The 15,869-nt window shown below is 40.8% G+C and overlaps 1 protein-coding gene across 6 annotated transcripts in view; it reads left to right on the forward strand.

Moving 5' to 3' along the window:
- Positions 1-15,869, forward strand: part of RORA (RAR related orphan receptor A) — a 692,777-nt gene that overhangs the window by 621,866 nt on the left and 55,042 nt on the right. Inside the window, exon 2 of one of the 6 annotated variants that reach the window (XM_070500581.1) lies at positions 11,533-11,651. The exons of the other annotated variants lie outside the window; for them this stretch is intronic. Coding sequence (XP_070356682.1) covers positions 11,621-11,651 — 31 coding nt within the window. The 5' untranslated portion in view covers positions 11,533-11,620. The remainder of the gene's footprint in view (positions 1-11,532; positions 11,652-15,869) is intronic. 6 annotated transcript variants of the gene reach the window in all.

A 15,869-nucleotide genomic window follows, 5' to 3' on the forward strand; every position in this document is an offset into this window, starting at 1 on the left:
TATCCCCATTAGATTATACTTTCAGAAGTTGCTGTTGCCTGCTGCCTATCCCATTAAAAAACTACCTTTATCACTAATTTTAACATGAAACAGATCCACTTGGAGAAAATTTGTTATGAATGAGACAGAGTTGGTTGTTGAATAACATAGGTTTAGGCTGAGGCTGAATATAAATGTGATATAAATGGGAAGATATTGGACAAATGCAATTTATCTCATTTAGCAATGAGATATTCCAATGCTTCTGCTAATGAATACATAAAAATAGACTACAGAGAACGTGCACACCGTGAGTCACATTTGTGGAATTATTTTTACCACCTCTGCCACTGTCTGAAACCAACACTGTTTGAACAGCAACAAGATTTGAGCTTCTGGTTACAAGAAACGGCTCCTTTAAAACTAAAAAAAAGTGAAGAAAAGTCAATGTCTTGTCTGTGGAATTTACCTTTATAGAGGAATTCTTGGGAATACACCAATTTTATCTAAATCCGATTGTGTTGTCCTCTGTTAAACCTCTATTGTCCCTTGAAAGCAGCCCACATGAAAAGAAGACAATGTTCTTCTTCAAAGCTCTGATGGAGGAATGCAGAAACTGAGGTTTCCGGAACACTCTATCTTTTCGCTGAGATACTGGTGGAACACAACAGATAGTATTCGCTGAGCTCATGGGAGGGCATTGAGGGCCCATAGCAGTTTGTAAGCAGTTGGTTATGGCATTGAATCTAAAGGCACAAAGAGGGAAGCAAAAATGTATAATGATGCTATTATTGCACTGGGTACAGGGTTTAAACTCAGGTGTTACTAGGGTGTTGAGCTATTTAAATATCAATATTTTTATGCTCTCATATAATGTTCTTAGAATAATCATTATTTTACATTGTGAAAATAGTTTTAATCTAGAATTCTTTCTGGTCCCCCATCCCCCAAATATATTTGAACAAGAAACTTGTTGAAACTTGGACAAGTCAAAGATGACTTGTCGAGGGCCCCCGTCTTTCATGGTTAGAGAAGTATCCTGATCAGACTGAAAGATCGGCTCTGTTACAGCCCATGAGGCTTGAACACAGGAAGACGGTATTTTGCGGCCCTCAGTTGTACCCCTAGCCCTGGCCAGCTCTCTCATAAGTGAAGGTAAGAGTAACTAGATGAGAGAGTATGTGTGGTTCTCCCCAAGTTGTCATGACTACGAGTTAAAAAACAGCTCCAGAAGGTCTTATTTGGTGAGCCAAATGTGAAGGGCACCCCATCAGGATAAAATCAGCAACAATAACAACAGAAGCTGACATGTATCGAATCTGGGCTAAGCAGTTGACATGCAGGTGTACATCGAACTTTCAACAGCTCTATAAATAGGGACTGTTGTTATCCCTCTTACAGATGAGGGGAAGCGAGGATCAGAGAGGTTCAAGTGCTTGCACAAGATCACACAGCAGTGTGACCTGAGATTTGAATTCAGGTGTCCACCACAGACCCTCTCAGCTGTGTCTCCACAGCTGTGCTCTATACCGATGGTAAGCATGCATATTTCTCAGACGTTGGATTCTTTGTCTGGACATTCAACTCACAGACTAAAGGAAAGAAGTGTGTGGTGACAAGCATACTCCAGTTAGGAGGCCTGTGGAAGGCTGTACATGAGAGAGAAAGGTGAAAGCTGGATCCAGACCCACGGACTAGTGTGAGAGTGTTCCATGCAATGCTGAGTGCTGTGTTTGCTGTTCAGTAAATACATAGGCCCTTGTTGCCTGTGTGTGCACTTGCCGTATTGGAACAAATTTCCTAGCGACCACTAAGAATGAACCGCAGTGCACTAGAACCTGTGTCATCTGATAAACAATGTCTATGATGTAGCCACACAGGAAAAGCCATGGTTTGAGCCTTTGGGGAGCCAGTTTCCTACTAGACTCTTTGGGGTACACAATAAGAGCCACCATTTACTGAGCATACCCCCTCCCCCAAGCACTGAACTATCTCCTTTTGTTTTTAGAACCCTGTGAGGTGAGGTGAGGTGAGTGGGAAGATCCCCGTGCTACAAATGAAGAAACTGAGGCTCAAGGAAATTTCCCTAAGATCTACATAAGTGGCAGGCAGGGACCCTCAATGTTCTCGACCCCTACAATAGTTGAAAACATACATAAGGGCTGAAATCTCATGATTCCCTAAGCAAACTCACGGGGTAGCTTCATTTTGAAGTGAAGTGAGACACCTAATTCAAAAGCCTGTTTACTACCCTCTATCTGTTGGAATAAATGTGAGCTTTGGCCACAGTACGGGACTGGAATCCCATGTGGAAGACTGCAGGTGTATCTAGTTAGGCAAAGAAGCCTAATAGGCTGGACAGTTGACTGGCATGCCTTGTATTTACATAGTCAGAATCTTGCACATAGTAGGTGCTAAGCAAATATTTGTGGTTTGTTTCAGTAATGGATTTTTGTCTGAATCTTGGAATAGTCACGTCATTTTGGTTTTGCTTTGGTAGGCTGACTCTGTGTTCACTTTGGAAGAATTTCAACTTATATGGATGTAGTTTTGGATTGATATTCACTTGCCTTCTATTTTTCTTGACCCTTTTTAAAATGCATTGGTATTTTACAATTTGGAATCTATTACATTATGGAAAGGAGTCCAAACGTTGGGAGCCATGTTGTGGTTCCAGCATCTTCCTCAAGTTTTCCTGGATCTACCACACTAGGTGAAGCTCTTGCATTTATTTCAAAGTTAAAGAGTTTAAAATTTTCTTCACTACTTTCTTATCATCACAATTACAATTATTTCTCAATTATTTAAAATTACTTTGCATTTTCTGATATTTAAAAAATACGAATTAGGGACTGGCCCTGTGGCCGAGTGGTTAAGTTCATGCGCTCCACTTTGGCGGCCCAGGGTTTCGCCGGTTCGGATCCTGGGTGTGGACATGGCACCACTCATCAGGCCGTGCTGAGGTGGCATCCCACATGCCACAACTAAAAGGACCCACAACTAAAAATATGCAACTATGTACCGGGGGGCTTTGGGAAGAAAAAGGAAAAATAAAATCTTTCAAAAAAAATACAAATTAAAACTTCCCATATATAGAAACATTTATATTTTAAAACATCACTGCCAACATGTGTGTGCGAAGATGCATGTATACAGACATGTACAGGTTTAAAGCTTTGACTATCTCCCGGAGTGAAGATCATGAATACATTTTTTTCTTTATGCTTTTCTGTATTTTCTAAATTCTGTTCAATAGGCCTGTGTAACTTTTTAAAAGGAAAAAAAATTTAGCCTAAAATTACAGTTAAATATTAGCAGCTGCTGCTAAGGGCAGACCCACAAATTGCCCAAGCAGCCACATTAGAGGAAGGTTAACCACTTGAATACAGTTATTAAGCATAAACATAATAAAAATGGAATGGCAGCTCAGTTCCTGTGTTAATGAAATATTAAGGGTGTGACTAGGACAAGCTGACCCTGGTTATGTCACATGAATTTGACTGTTTCAGAAAGCATTCTTCAAAACAAAAATAAATGGAAAAAAAGAAAAGAAAAAGATTTTAGAAAAGCACTCCTGTTACTCAGTGTTTTTAAAGTGATAGATATTTTAAGACACAACCAGACTGCATTTTGTGGCTATATGATAATTTTTCAACCTAAATCTCCTTAAAAAGTGAGCCAAATTCTCTAGAGAGATCTAAATTTAATAGTCTCATAGGGAACATAATAAAAAGTTGCTCTGATAACCTTTTTTTTTGCCAGATATGGACTATACATGATTGGTCGGCATGGCCTAAAAGCGACCTAAAACCATAAATTCTGATCATTTACAGACTTCTTCTTATCACTTAAGTTACTTCCTTAAGAAAAAGCACTAGAGTAAGAAAAATTTTTTGTGGGGGGAGGAAGATTGGCCCTCAGCTAACGTCTGTTGCCAATCTTCATCTTTTTGCTTGAGGAAGATTGTTGCTGAGCTAACATCTGTGCCCATCTTCCTCTATTTTGTATGTGGGATGCTGCCACAGCATGGCTTGATGAGCAGTGTGAATGTCTGTGTCTGAGATCTGAACCCACAAATCCCAGGCCGCCAAAACAAAGTGCATGAATTTAACCACTACGCCCCCAGGCCAGCCCCACAACTATAGTAAATTTGGACTATCTGTAAAAACGAAAAGAAGAGTAGCCAAAATTTATAAAGTATATATATTTGGCTTGGAATATTTTTTTGGAGCATAAAATTTGTCTTGCTTAAGTAATATTAAATCAATTTACCATTCCTTAAAACATACCCACTTGAAGGCATTAAGAAGCGATCAAGAAACTTTCTCACGCTGAATGTGCTTTTGGTAATTGTCAAGCCACAATGCAAATAACAGGAAGGTGATTGTTGTACTCTGCACACACTTTCTCTGGGTAATCTGAAGAACATGGTCTTTGAATTACCTTTTCTGCCTTCCTCCCACAGCAATACTTCACCTATGATGAGTCTGTCCTCTCGCAACCTCTTCTATCAGGAAGCATCTGAGAACGTAGGAAGTAAGCAGATAGGCCTTTGGGCTGCCGAAACAGAGTCCCAAAGTTCAAGCTCATGCACTTAACTCAGAGGAAATCCCTGTGGACCCAATACATCCTATTTAGATTTCATTTTTACACAGGTCGTCTGACAAGTTTGGTTATCTGCTTAGGTTGCAAGCACACAGCTAATTCTAAGATGAAATATTAATTATACATAGAAGAGGGCCTCCTAAGATCTAGCATATGACTAGAGATGGAAGAAAAACTACTGACAAAGGGAAAAAAAAACTATAAAAAGGATAACAGACTGCGTCATTTAGCTTTGGGGCAAAATATCATATAAATCTTAGAAGGCATTAAGAGCATTACAGCATATATAACAATTTTGTACTTTTTTGGTAAGCTTCTAATTTGTAAAACTTATAAAATAAGTTTTATAATGACACTTCATTAAGAAGAAACAAATTATGTTCAAAATACTCGAAGAAGAAGAGAAATATGTCACGATTTTAGAAATATTCCCTAAAAAAGTATTTACGATAGCTACAAGCTTTGCTGTGATGTGCTTACTTGGATAAAACTCCAGTTACTTGAAAATTCAGCTATCTCAAATTACTTACGAGGCATTCATTGCTGTTTGCTCTGGCAATGCTCTAAAATACGTAATGTTCACAAAGGTTTCTGCAGTGAGGAGAATTTACTTCGCTGAATTCTTTGAGAGAACTATCTACAAAATGCCTTCTATTTGTTTCCAATTTGCAAGATGTTTCTCTTGTAGCCCAAGGGAATGTGCTCCCAGTCAACAGTGGGGCTTGACCAACTGGAGGACTGAGGACAGAATTTCCTGTGTTTATCCTCTCATCCCAAAGTTTGTAACAGTTGACTCCAGTTATTCAAACTCCAGCAAAGCTGAGCTTGTATCATATTACATAATAGTACAAAGTAACTTAGCCAAAACACAATGTTCACTACCCTGGCCTTTCCTGTCTCGTAACCATGACCTCTGTGATTTCTGCTCCTTCCAAATGAAGGCCAAACCACATGTGTCATCTTACACATCCTCTTCTAGGGCCAAAAAGCCCCACTCTCTAGTTCCCAGGTAGCCATAATAGCTGTGTGCATTTTAGATCTTACTTGAAAAACTGGGTTAATTTTAGGTATGACTAGAGAGGGATAATGCAAATTCTTCCACAGCAACTTGAAGTTCAACCTTCACAGAATCAGAGTACTAGGCAGAAAGAATACAGGTAGCAGGAAATTATTCCTGCAGGCAAATAGTAGGAGGAGAAGTTTCTTTAGGATGAAAGGAGAAAAAGACATATCCAGTGACAGGGGGATTAAATCAGACAGTCAGGGTTGGCTATTTAAAGAGTATTTATTGAGTACTTATTGGTGTTGAAGCATTTGGGGGTGTTCAAACATTTGGGGATGATGCAGAAATATATGCTCCAATAAATCTGTTTCTTGTCATTTATCATTGAATTGGGTGGACAGATAAGTGTTCCTGGAGGGAAAATGGTGAGGCAACACATTCACAAAAGAAAGATAAGGAAGTTCACACAGGATACGTGAATAGTGAAGGGAAACATGCATTGTAATTTGGAAGTTTTCTTCATTTTAGAAGGCTTTATGAGGAAGTGAGGTTTGAATCAAAGATGGGGTCTCCAGTGAAACCTGAAATGATGAAGAGAGAAGGGAAGCCATGAACTTTCAGGCATGGGAACCTCATCTGTGGCCACTGGACTCGTGGGATGCTGATTGGCTTATGGCCCGCGGGCACTTTGGCCCACCATACCTTCTCAGAAGTGTAAGGGGCATTCAGTGGCAATCATCTTCACCTACAGAATGAACAGAGCTGAGAAGATAGCCTGGACTCTCAGAGTAAGAAAAACATTTCCCTGAAATATTTAGATAAGTAATGCAAAACTTAGCTTCAGAAACCTGCCTTAATTCTCTACTTTTATGTGATCTGTTCATACAAGAGAAGGAGCCTGGGAGGAGGTGAAAATAAATGGTTTAAATTCAGTTGTCGCTTAGGCCAGATTATTGTCCTTCACGTTTCTATTTATGAAACTGTCCACAGCACCTTCAGTTTTGAGGGTAGATTTCATTGAGGATGGTTGGGGAACACAGAACCTCCCTCCCGCCCCCCCACCGCCTGCCCCGTCCACAATTGGGTGGGTCTGTAAAGAGAGAGAGCGTGAAATAAAGATGAGAGAGACCCAAAAACCCCTTTGCTGTCTGTGCTTCATCGACAAGTAGAGGGACCACTCTTTCAAGTCGGGGAGATTTGTTTCACAGAAAGAAAGAGCAGAAAATAGGTCAACAAAGTCAAGTGACGTACGCAGGTGGGTGTTTCGAGATGCGTAAGCTGCGGTTCCACAGTCGCTCCCCAGGTTCACTTACGAATGTCGGAAATAAAGGCCGGAAGTGGAAAAATATTTTCTGGGCAGGTAGGAGTGGGGAAGAGGGAGCAGTGGGTTATCATTCTTCTTTCAAATAACTACCACTTGAAACATTTTTTGAAAGTTTCCTTAAAGTCATTTTGCCCAACTGATGACGATATTTCTTAGAAAAGAAGTATAAAAATATTTCAAACAACGTGAATGTCCTTTTGACCACCACCTTCCTTCTCTTCCCACCAGTGAATACAAGACAAGTTTTTTTCCCTTTATTGGCCCATCCTGCTTGAATATCGCAACATTGTGCAATCATTTCTTCTTTCAAACAGTAACCTAACACCAAACAGAATTTGAACATAGCCACTGCTTCTTTTGAACACGGCTGTGTTGGCAATTACGAAACAGGGTAGACGTTGGCAAGCACTTTTGGAATAATTATAGGCTTCCTCGAGTAGTACAGTATAAATAATTGCTGGTTTAAAAGCGTTATTGTGAGCAGCAATTTATACTAAAATTTATATTTGCTCCTTGAAACCAATATATGTCAAGAGTGCCTCACTCCCACCCCCACATCCCCACCTTGAGATCTCAAGGGCTTTGCAACCTTTTGATTCCATTACACTTTTAACGTAGCAAGGCAACTACAAGGCACGTCCCCTCCTGGCTGTAGTAAATAAAGGTAAGAGTAATGCGTTTAATAAATGGGCGTGAATGAAGTAATGAAACTACCCTGGCTCTGGCCACCCGGTGTGCTCCCAGGGTACTGACATGCGGAAGGCCATTTTGGTACAGAGAGAAGCTAAGAACTGCAGTGGTATCACTTTCGCCTGGCAAGTAGGGCACGCCGAAGAAGATTATCACCTCTCTTTGGCTTATGATGGTGTGGATGCAAGGCACAGAGGACTGAGACACAGGAAGCTTGTGGAGATAATGCAGCTCTACAATAGCCACAGAGACTTATTAAAATATATGTTTTCCCCTCGGTGGAAATTTTCATTTTATCCTATGGCACCTTAAAAACGAGTAGGGACATCAGAAAAGCAGGGGGTGGGAATGGGGAGCAGGGGGACCCCTGGGTGGTGGAGGGGAGCTGTTTGTGAAGGGCTCTCTTCTCAGGCCAACTGATGAATAGAGGCCCTTCTTTTCCAGGCAGGTGACCGTCTGTGTCATCTTCTTGTCTTTCTGTTGATCCTAGTGGCTTCTCTTACCCAGTCTGAGAACTCCCCTGAGATTGTCACATCCTGAATGTTTCTTACCAAAGTAGCTAGTGTTCTAGGATAATGTGTTTTTTGTTTCAACTGCTCTTCCTGGTTTCTGCTCTCTAAAACCCTTTTAAGCCATATTTTCCATGATTATTCAGTGCTGGCTTTGGTATTTAAATAAGCCTTTCAATGGGTCATTAGCTCTGTAATTAATTCCAGCTATTTTTAAATGGTGCCTTGGTTATTAAAGAGCTGCCATATTCTCAACAGCCTTGTCTTTCTTGGAGCATCTCTAAGCATGAGCTGATTTTTTTTTCTTTTAGTGCCAAAAATACTGTAATTTTTTTCTCCTTTTAAATCTATTCCTCATTGGTAGGAAAAGTCAAACTTTTTGAATGAGGACAGAAAATATTTAACTGTTACACTTCTGTATGGTAGTCTTGGGCTTTTATTTTTCTTTCAAATGATCTCAACAAATAACTGTCAAGGACTTCCTATAGGCCATGCCCTGTGCTATATATATATTTAATTACATTTTTTAAATCAATATTGGCAAATCACAGGATTTGAATAGGAAGTGACTTTATGGAGAAGTGGTGACTGGATCAAAATTAAGACCCAAACTCCTGACTCTTAGCACATTCTTTCCATTTCTTTATGCTTTGTTATGTAATATTAACATAGCTGTTAGTCTCTGTGACACTAGAAGAGGCTTACCAATTCTAATATTAGAACCAGCGAGCCTGTCTTCACACCCTTAGCAAACGTCACAATCCATCGCAGCACAATGCATTTCAACCAGCATCCCAAGCATCCACTAGATATCCATCTGACTTGGAAAATGAGCTGAAACCCACTTGCCACCTTGACCTTCTAGTAATCCCGGGATAAAGCAGTAATGCCTGGTTCAGAAAAGCAGATGGAGATTAACTTTGATTATTGAGTATTATCTGAGATCAGATAAAAATACCAATAGCTCAGGCCAGCCCTGGTGGCCTAGTGGTTAAGTTCAGTGTCCTCCACTTCAGTGGCCCGCGTCCAGTTCCTGGGCATGGACCTACACCACTTGTGGCCATGCTGTGGCGGCAACCCACATACAAAATAGAGGAAGATTGGAAACAGATGTTAGCTCAGGGCGAATCTTCCTCAGCAAAAACAAAAAAACAAAAAAAAACCCCAATATAATAATAATTCATATTATTAGTCCATATAATAGTTCATATAATAATAGTAATAGGGCTACCATTTTGTGCCAGACACTGAACTAGTTGCTTAGATGTATTCTTGTATTTAAGCCTCATAACAACCCTGTGAAATAGTTACTGTTATCTCTGTCGTACAAATTAGAAAATAGAGGATTGGAGAAGTTAAATAATTTCCCATGATCATTGAGCTAAGTGACCAGCTTAGCATTTGGGCCCAGATCTGTCTATCTCTAAAGCTACTTCTTGACATCTAAGGACCACACAGCGTCCATGTGCTGACCAAGTGGACCAGCCCTTGATGGCAGAAGAGCAGTTTCTACCTTTCTCCCCATGAGAGACTCCGCTCCTCTGACCCCCAGCCCCCAGCCTTTTTTTTCAATCCTGTGAATTCCTTTGGCATCTTTGGGTTGCAAGTTCTAGTAAATGTAGTTCAGAAAAGAATGCTTGTCCCAGGTGATTTTTTGCTTGTTCCATTTTATGATAAATTAGGAATCCTTTATTTTGGTTTTGCCATAGAGTTTCCTGCTAAAAGGGAATGCCTGGGGCTGTCTAGGAGAGCTTACCGGCCCTCTCGTTCCCTCTAGGGTAATAGAGAGTACATGGTGGGAGCAGGTGGCTGGATCCCCTAGCTATTCGTTCCTTTGGACACCTGCTGTGTGTCACGCCCTGAGCTAGGACTGGGGATATGGGATGAGGAAGAGAGACAGATCCTTGCTCAGTACACCTTCCATTCTAAACATGTGGAAACTGCTAATCATTATGTAGCATTCCAGTGAGTGATAAATACTGAGAAGAATGAATCCAAGTACTGTACTAGCAGATGACTTGGCCATAGAGGGCTAGGGATGCCTCTGGATTTTTATTTCCTATAGACCCTAGGACCAAGTATTAAGGGAGACTTTAAAAGGCAAGTTAAGCTTCTGCATCTCTAGACATACCTGCAGTGCACTTGTGGCTAGGACTGAGACTGGAGGCAAACGTCAAGTGGACACGGTTTTATTTCAATGGAATCCTCCTGTTTGGCACTACCGTCATTTTCCCTCTCTGCCGGGACCTTCTCTCCCTGATAGCTCTCTCCACCACCTGCTGCCCAGCGTTCTGCCTGGGGTGCCAAAGCTTGCTGCCTCTCCCTGCCACCACCGTCGTCATGAACCAAGGATTATTCTGTGGTTCGTGCCCTCACGGTCAGGCCCCCTGCGGCTCCCAAGGCCTCAGCTAGCCACCCTGATAATCTAACCTCTGCTGGCTCCTCCCAAGTGAGTGAAACCTGTTGGCGCTGGTTCTCTTTTTTCTTCTGTGAAATGGGGAGGTTGGGATACACTTGGGTGAAAAGATGGCAGGAGAGTAGCAGATGTGGGTGGTGATTTCTCCTGGGTTTCACCCCAACTTGGTCATCTCGGGACAGTCACTTTACCTCTCTGAGCCTTAGTTGCCTTGGCTAAAAAGTAAGGGATTTGATTGAGTGATATCAGAGGTCTTTATAGGCCTGGAATTGTGATTTGAAAGGTTCGGTTTTGCTCTTCAGAGCAGGCGAAGCAAAACCAAAACTATGATTCACAAGAGACAGCGCCTCTGCCTTTATCATCTAAGCAGAGAAGGTGTTTCAGACAAGAAAGCAGGCCAGCGCGGGATCATTGCTGTGCAGTGGTGGAAATTATTCGAGGTCTTTTGACTTCCCTTCCCGAGGACAGTTAGTGTGGGGAATGGACTCTTATTGAGATTGTTAATGAAATGAGAACAAAGATGGCTCTTCATACGCCCAAACTCTGTTTCATATCTTCAACCCTAGAAATTGCAGGTTTTAACTAAGTCAGCCACATCTGCTGACCAAGATGTGGGAAGTGAGCAGAAACCAGAATGAGCCAAAGTATCAAAATCACTTACTTGTGTTAGTGGCCGGCTTCTACTTCCTTGGTATCTGTCATTTTACTCCATATTGAGGTCAGAGTGGTAAAGCTATTATGCAGTATACATTTCCTTTTGCTTAACAGACAGGAGATTATCAAGACAACAGGCACTGAATTACTCTCACCAGTAATTTCCAAATACTGAAAACAAATGTGCATGGATGTCTTCTACATGGAGATATTAATGTGTTGCATATTTCCTGTATAGCTAGAGTTGTTATTTAATTGACTTCACTTATGAAATCCTGTGAAATCTCCATGCAGAAATCTGAAAGACGAAAACATGCTACTTAATTCATCGCTGTCTTGTCTTCTTCTAAAGGTGTTGGTTTAGTGCGATGAAGAACAAGTGGTCCACACAGCGAATCTTCTGCACAAACTAAATTAGCAGAAAGAGCAGCAAAACCAGCATGGTTCTGCAAAATGCTTCTTTTGTTTTCTGTAAGTGTGGTAATGATTTCACACAATTGAAAACTTATTTTTGTAAGCTTGTATTTGGTGTAACGTTGAGGTGTGAATTCAGCCATTCACTGCTTGAACTTTTATTATTTCAGAATTAAAGTAGCATTATTTAGATTCCTTCATCATTTCCTTTGAGAGTCACCGTTAACATGATATATATCTTTTTTCTGACTGTCCTTGAGGAAAACAAATGTCAAAAAAGATTAATTCTTTTCCAATGAAAGCTAATTGTGTGCTGACAATAACTTTAATCTCTGTAATATCCAAATGAGGAGGATCGATAACTGATAACGCTTCTGTTGATATTTTCCAGATGTGATTCTATAGCAAAAAAAAAAATTTTAAATATCTTTTTGGTGAGCCCTAAAGAGAGAAACCATTGATACATAGATTATAAATTCCTTGAGTTTAAACATTATTTTCTAAAATGAATGTGTTTTGGGTTGGCTGTGAGCAGCTTAAAACATTAAAATTTCTGTCCAGATTTCAAATCTTAGATGTTCCTCTCTTATACTTTTGACTCAGTCAAAAGCAGCTCAAATATAAATAGTTATCTCCTTTGGCCATTTTGTGGCCAAATTTCTCTTATATTTTGTTTTATAAAATGAGCTACACTGTCCTTATGATTGAATTGATGGCTTGAGTTATAAACCCCTGGAGTCCTATCTGTGGCTATTTCACAATACAAGTAATGAAATCTAAATTTTATTTTTTTGTTTTGTAGATTAAAGGAGATGGGAGAGGATGGAGAATGACATTGCAGTTTGAATTTATAATTTGAAAGCGTAGAAAATGAGTGAAATAAAAAGATAACCGTAAGAGTCTCCCCAGATGTCCTGTCCGCCCCCCGCCCCCCAACACCCAGGCAATCTCTGTGGGAATTCACCTTGGGTATTTGAAAATCATTGCAATAAAAAAGTGATATTCAAAATAGTATACTACCACCATAGCAAGTACGACACATATGTGATATCCTGGGAAACTGCAAAATACTTTCTTTTCCAAAATACAGCAAATACTGTTTTATATTTAGCCTATTCCCCAATGCCTTGCTTGTTTCCTAAATTAATTCATGGGCAATGAATGGGGGGAGGGAAATAACAACAACAAAATACCCTGATGGTGTGATAGCAAATACCACTTCCTAACACTTACTCCCTACCTAAAAAAATGGCTTTATTTTTTCTCTATTGTGCCCAACTTACTTGCATAGAGTAACAAAGTAGATGGCAACTCTGTTTTTTAATGTACTGTTAATTCACCCAAATATGCTTAACTCCCCATTCCTCATAACTTTGGGATGAAGTATAGTGTTTTATTGCTTGTTTACAAGATAGTCAGACAAACAGACACAGCACATAAAAGGTGCTACATATCATCAAACATATTAAGAATGCCAGAGATTTTTCTGCTTTCATCAAAAAGATCTTGTTAAACTGTACGTGTCAAGAAGTTCAGTAGGAGCAAGCTAAAGCTACTCTGATATGATATTTTTATCCACCACATTATTTTAAACCAACATGTATCGTTAAATGTAATATTTAAACTTCTTGCCTCCCAAAGTTTGAGGATTTCATCATTAACTTGCAGTGTTTCTCAGAAAGAAACACGTTCTCCCGTGGAAATTATTGGCTGACTTGAGCAAATTCAGGCCACCTATTCATTTAAGAGTGTTATGTTTGTTTGAGTACCTAGAATGGCTTGCCCGAAGATCCTCTTTTGGAAAAGTACCAGCACAATGCCCAAAATGCCAGAGAGTGGAAAGTCATGGTCTCGACGGGGGAATGACTATAGTGTTCATGGAGACAGTGTTTTCGCATGGCTGACATTAATGAGAACCCAATGCTGTGCACTCACGGAATGTTTTCATTTCAGAAGAGCATCAAAACCACTGAGTCCTTTCAAGTCGTCTTCTTTTACTGCGAAACCAGAAACCATGCCGACAACTACTTTCAGTAATAACCTGTGTCCCAGCTGCAGGCTGTATTAAACTCCTTGTCATATAATTTTCTAATTTGTGTGTAGGTAGTGGTAGCAAACAACTTAGTTTATTTCAGAGCATGACATCAGAGAGCATATTTTAATGCAGCGGTGATGGGGAATGAAATCAGAATTTCCACCAAGTCCACTCTAATTGAACAGTATTGTAAGGAGGAGTAAAATATGAGGCTCAGAGTTTCCTCCCAAAGTCATTTACATTATTAGGTAATGAGGCTGATTTTATTTTAACAAATGTACTAGGAGGTAGCCTTCCATGTGAACATTGCCCCTTCAAAGCTTAGTCAACTGGGGAGGTCACGCTTCTGTGCCAAAACCGCTGTCACTGCCCAAAACTAATATGTAATTCCTCTTCTGGAGTTGCTTTCAACTCCTTTAGCATGTTTTAATTTTCTACGTAGTGGCCATTGTTCTCCTGGAAAAGTGAATTTGATTTTTGAAAATGGCCAATAGTTAATGTGGTAAATAAGGTTAAGAGAAGAAACCAGGCCAGGCTGTTTTCCTTTAAAAAAAAAAAGTGACTCTAAAGTGACATACTTGTCTTTCTCATCTCATTGGCACTGAAAGCAGTTGCAAAAGAAGAAGTTCAAAGTAGTTGGTGGCCATGACACCATCACTCCTTTAAAGGTCAATCCTCATTTTGGGTCGAGGCTGGTGCCAGGGATTTTGTTGGAAGAAAATAATGGCCGCTAATTTTCTTCTTACAGGAAGTTAATAGGGTAGATGACAGCAACAACAAAAACAGAGGACACGCAAAGGCCATCCTCTGCTGTGGCACAGGTGCGCCCACACACACACACACCGTGTGTCCAACATCCAGATCACCCCACTCCTGAGTGTACACGTTTTCGGGTGTGTCAGAATGACTAGTCCCCTGATAAGAAAATTGCGCAGCCAGCAGGGAGTGTGGGAAACTGAGTGGAGGGAGAACAAAAGGGAAACTCCTGCCCGAGAGGACCCCCGAATGGTGACTTTCATTGTCACAATCTGATAGTAATTGCAGGAGAATTCTGTCTTCAGCCCCCAGTTCAGAAATCACTAAGATGCAGCCGAGTCTGATCACGGGCACCTCGGAGCTTTTACTGCAGTCAGCACAGAGCTCGCTGTTTCCGGCTAGACAGACCTCACCTACTCAGCCACGGGGTTCAGGGCGAGCTCCCACTGGGGAACTAGTGGACGTGTGCATTGTGGCACTGAAGCTTTCCCCTGTGAATTCCTTTGGAACCATCAATGCTTTATCCCATTTCATAGTTTGGTGTGTTTGGGGATGTAAAAATGGGCTTTCTTGAAGTTTCATTTTTTAAGGTTCATGAGATGCTACTGAAGAATGTATGGAACTTCTGCCTAGTTTCATGTCCCCATGCCTTTCTCCCAGGGGTTGTTTTGACTTGCTGCAGATGGGGAAAGATAGCCACACTGGAGTGAAATGGGTAGCGACATTCCTGGAGAAACCATTCTTAGATCTGCCACTCATGATCTCAAACCCTTTGGCCCAGTGGCTGTTTATACCCATTGCTAGAGTCTTTGTAACTAATTTCCCCCAGCTTAGCAATTACTTTCTCAGTAGACAGACCAAATATTAACTCAAATAATAATTAATATGAATTTGGGGCAGGCCCCATGGCCAAATGGTTAAGTCTGTGCCCTCCGCTGCGGCAGCCCAGGGTTTTGCCGATTCTGATCCTGGGAGCAGACATGGCACCACTCGTCAGGCCATGTTGAGGCAGCGTCCCACATGCCACAACCAGAAGGACCCACAACTAAAATATACAACTATGTACCGGGGGTCTTTGGGGAGAAAAAGGAAAAATAAAATCTTTAAAAATAGTAATAATAATAATTAATACGAATTTAAATTCCTATAATATTAAAGTACATCATTAGCTTAGGAAATTCATTAGTTGGCCCTCAGGGTTTTCAATTTTCTCCTACTTCATCCTTTCTTGCTCCCCATTTTTCGGGAGTAGTTGAATAAAATGTGGGGCCTGGCAAAGTCAACAGGGATGGAGATCCCACACAGTTGTCAGGTTGAGAGATGAGAAACTGTGGTATTAGTCCCGGGGGGACTAAGGGCTCCCCACCCCTTGACTCCCTGACGTAGGGTGGACTGAAGGCATCCTGATCACCACTTTCAAAGTTGTTTTCTCCATTTTGATCCCTTCCTTCAAGCCCTTTTAAGAAAAGCTCCTGAAATGGCAC

The sequence above is a fragment of the Equus asinus genome, chromosome 2 (genome assembly GCF_041296235.1).
Source record: "Equus asinus isolate D_3611 breed Donkey chromosome 2, EquAss-T2T_v2, whole genome shotgun sequence".
In the NCBI taxonomy this organism is placed as follows: domain Eukaryota; kingdom Metazoa; phylum Chordata; class Mammalia; order Perissodactyla; family Equidae; genus Equus; species Equus asinus.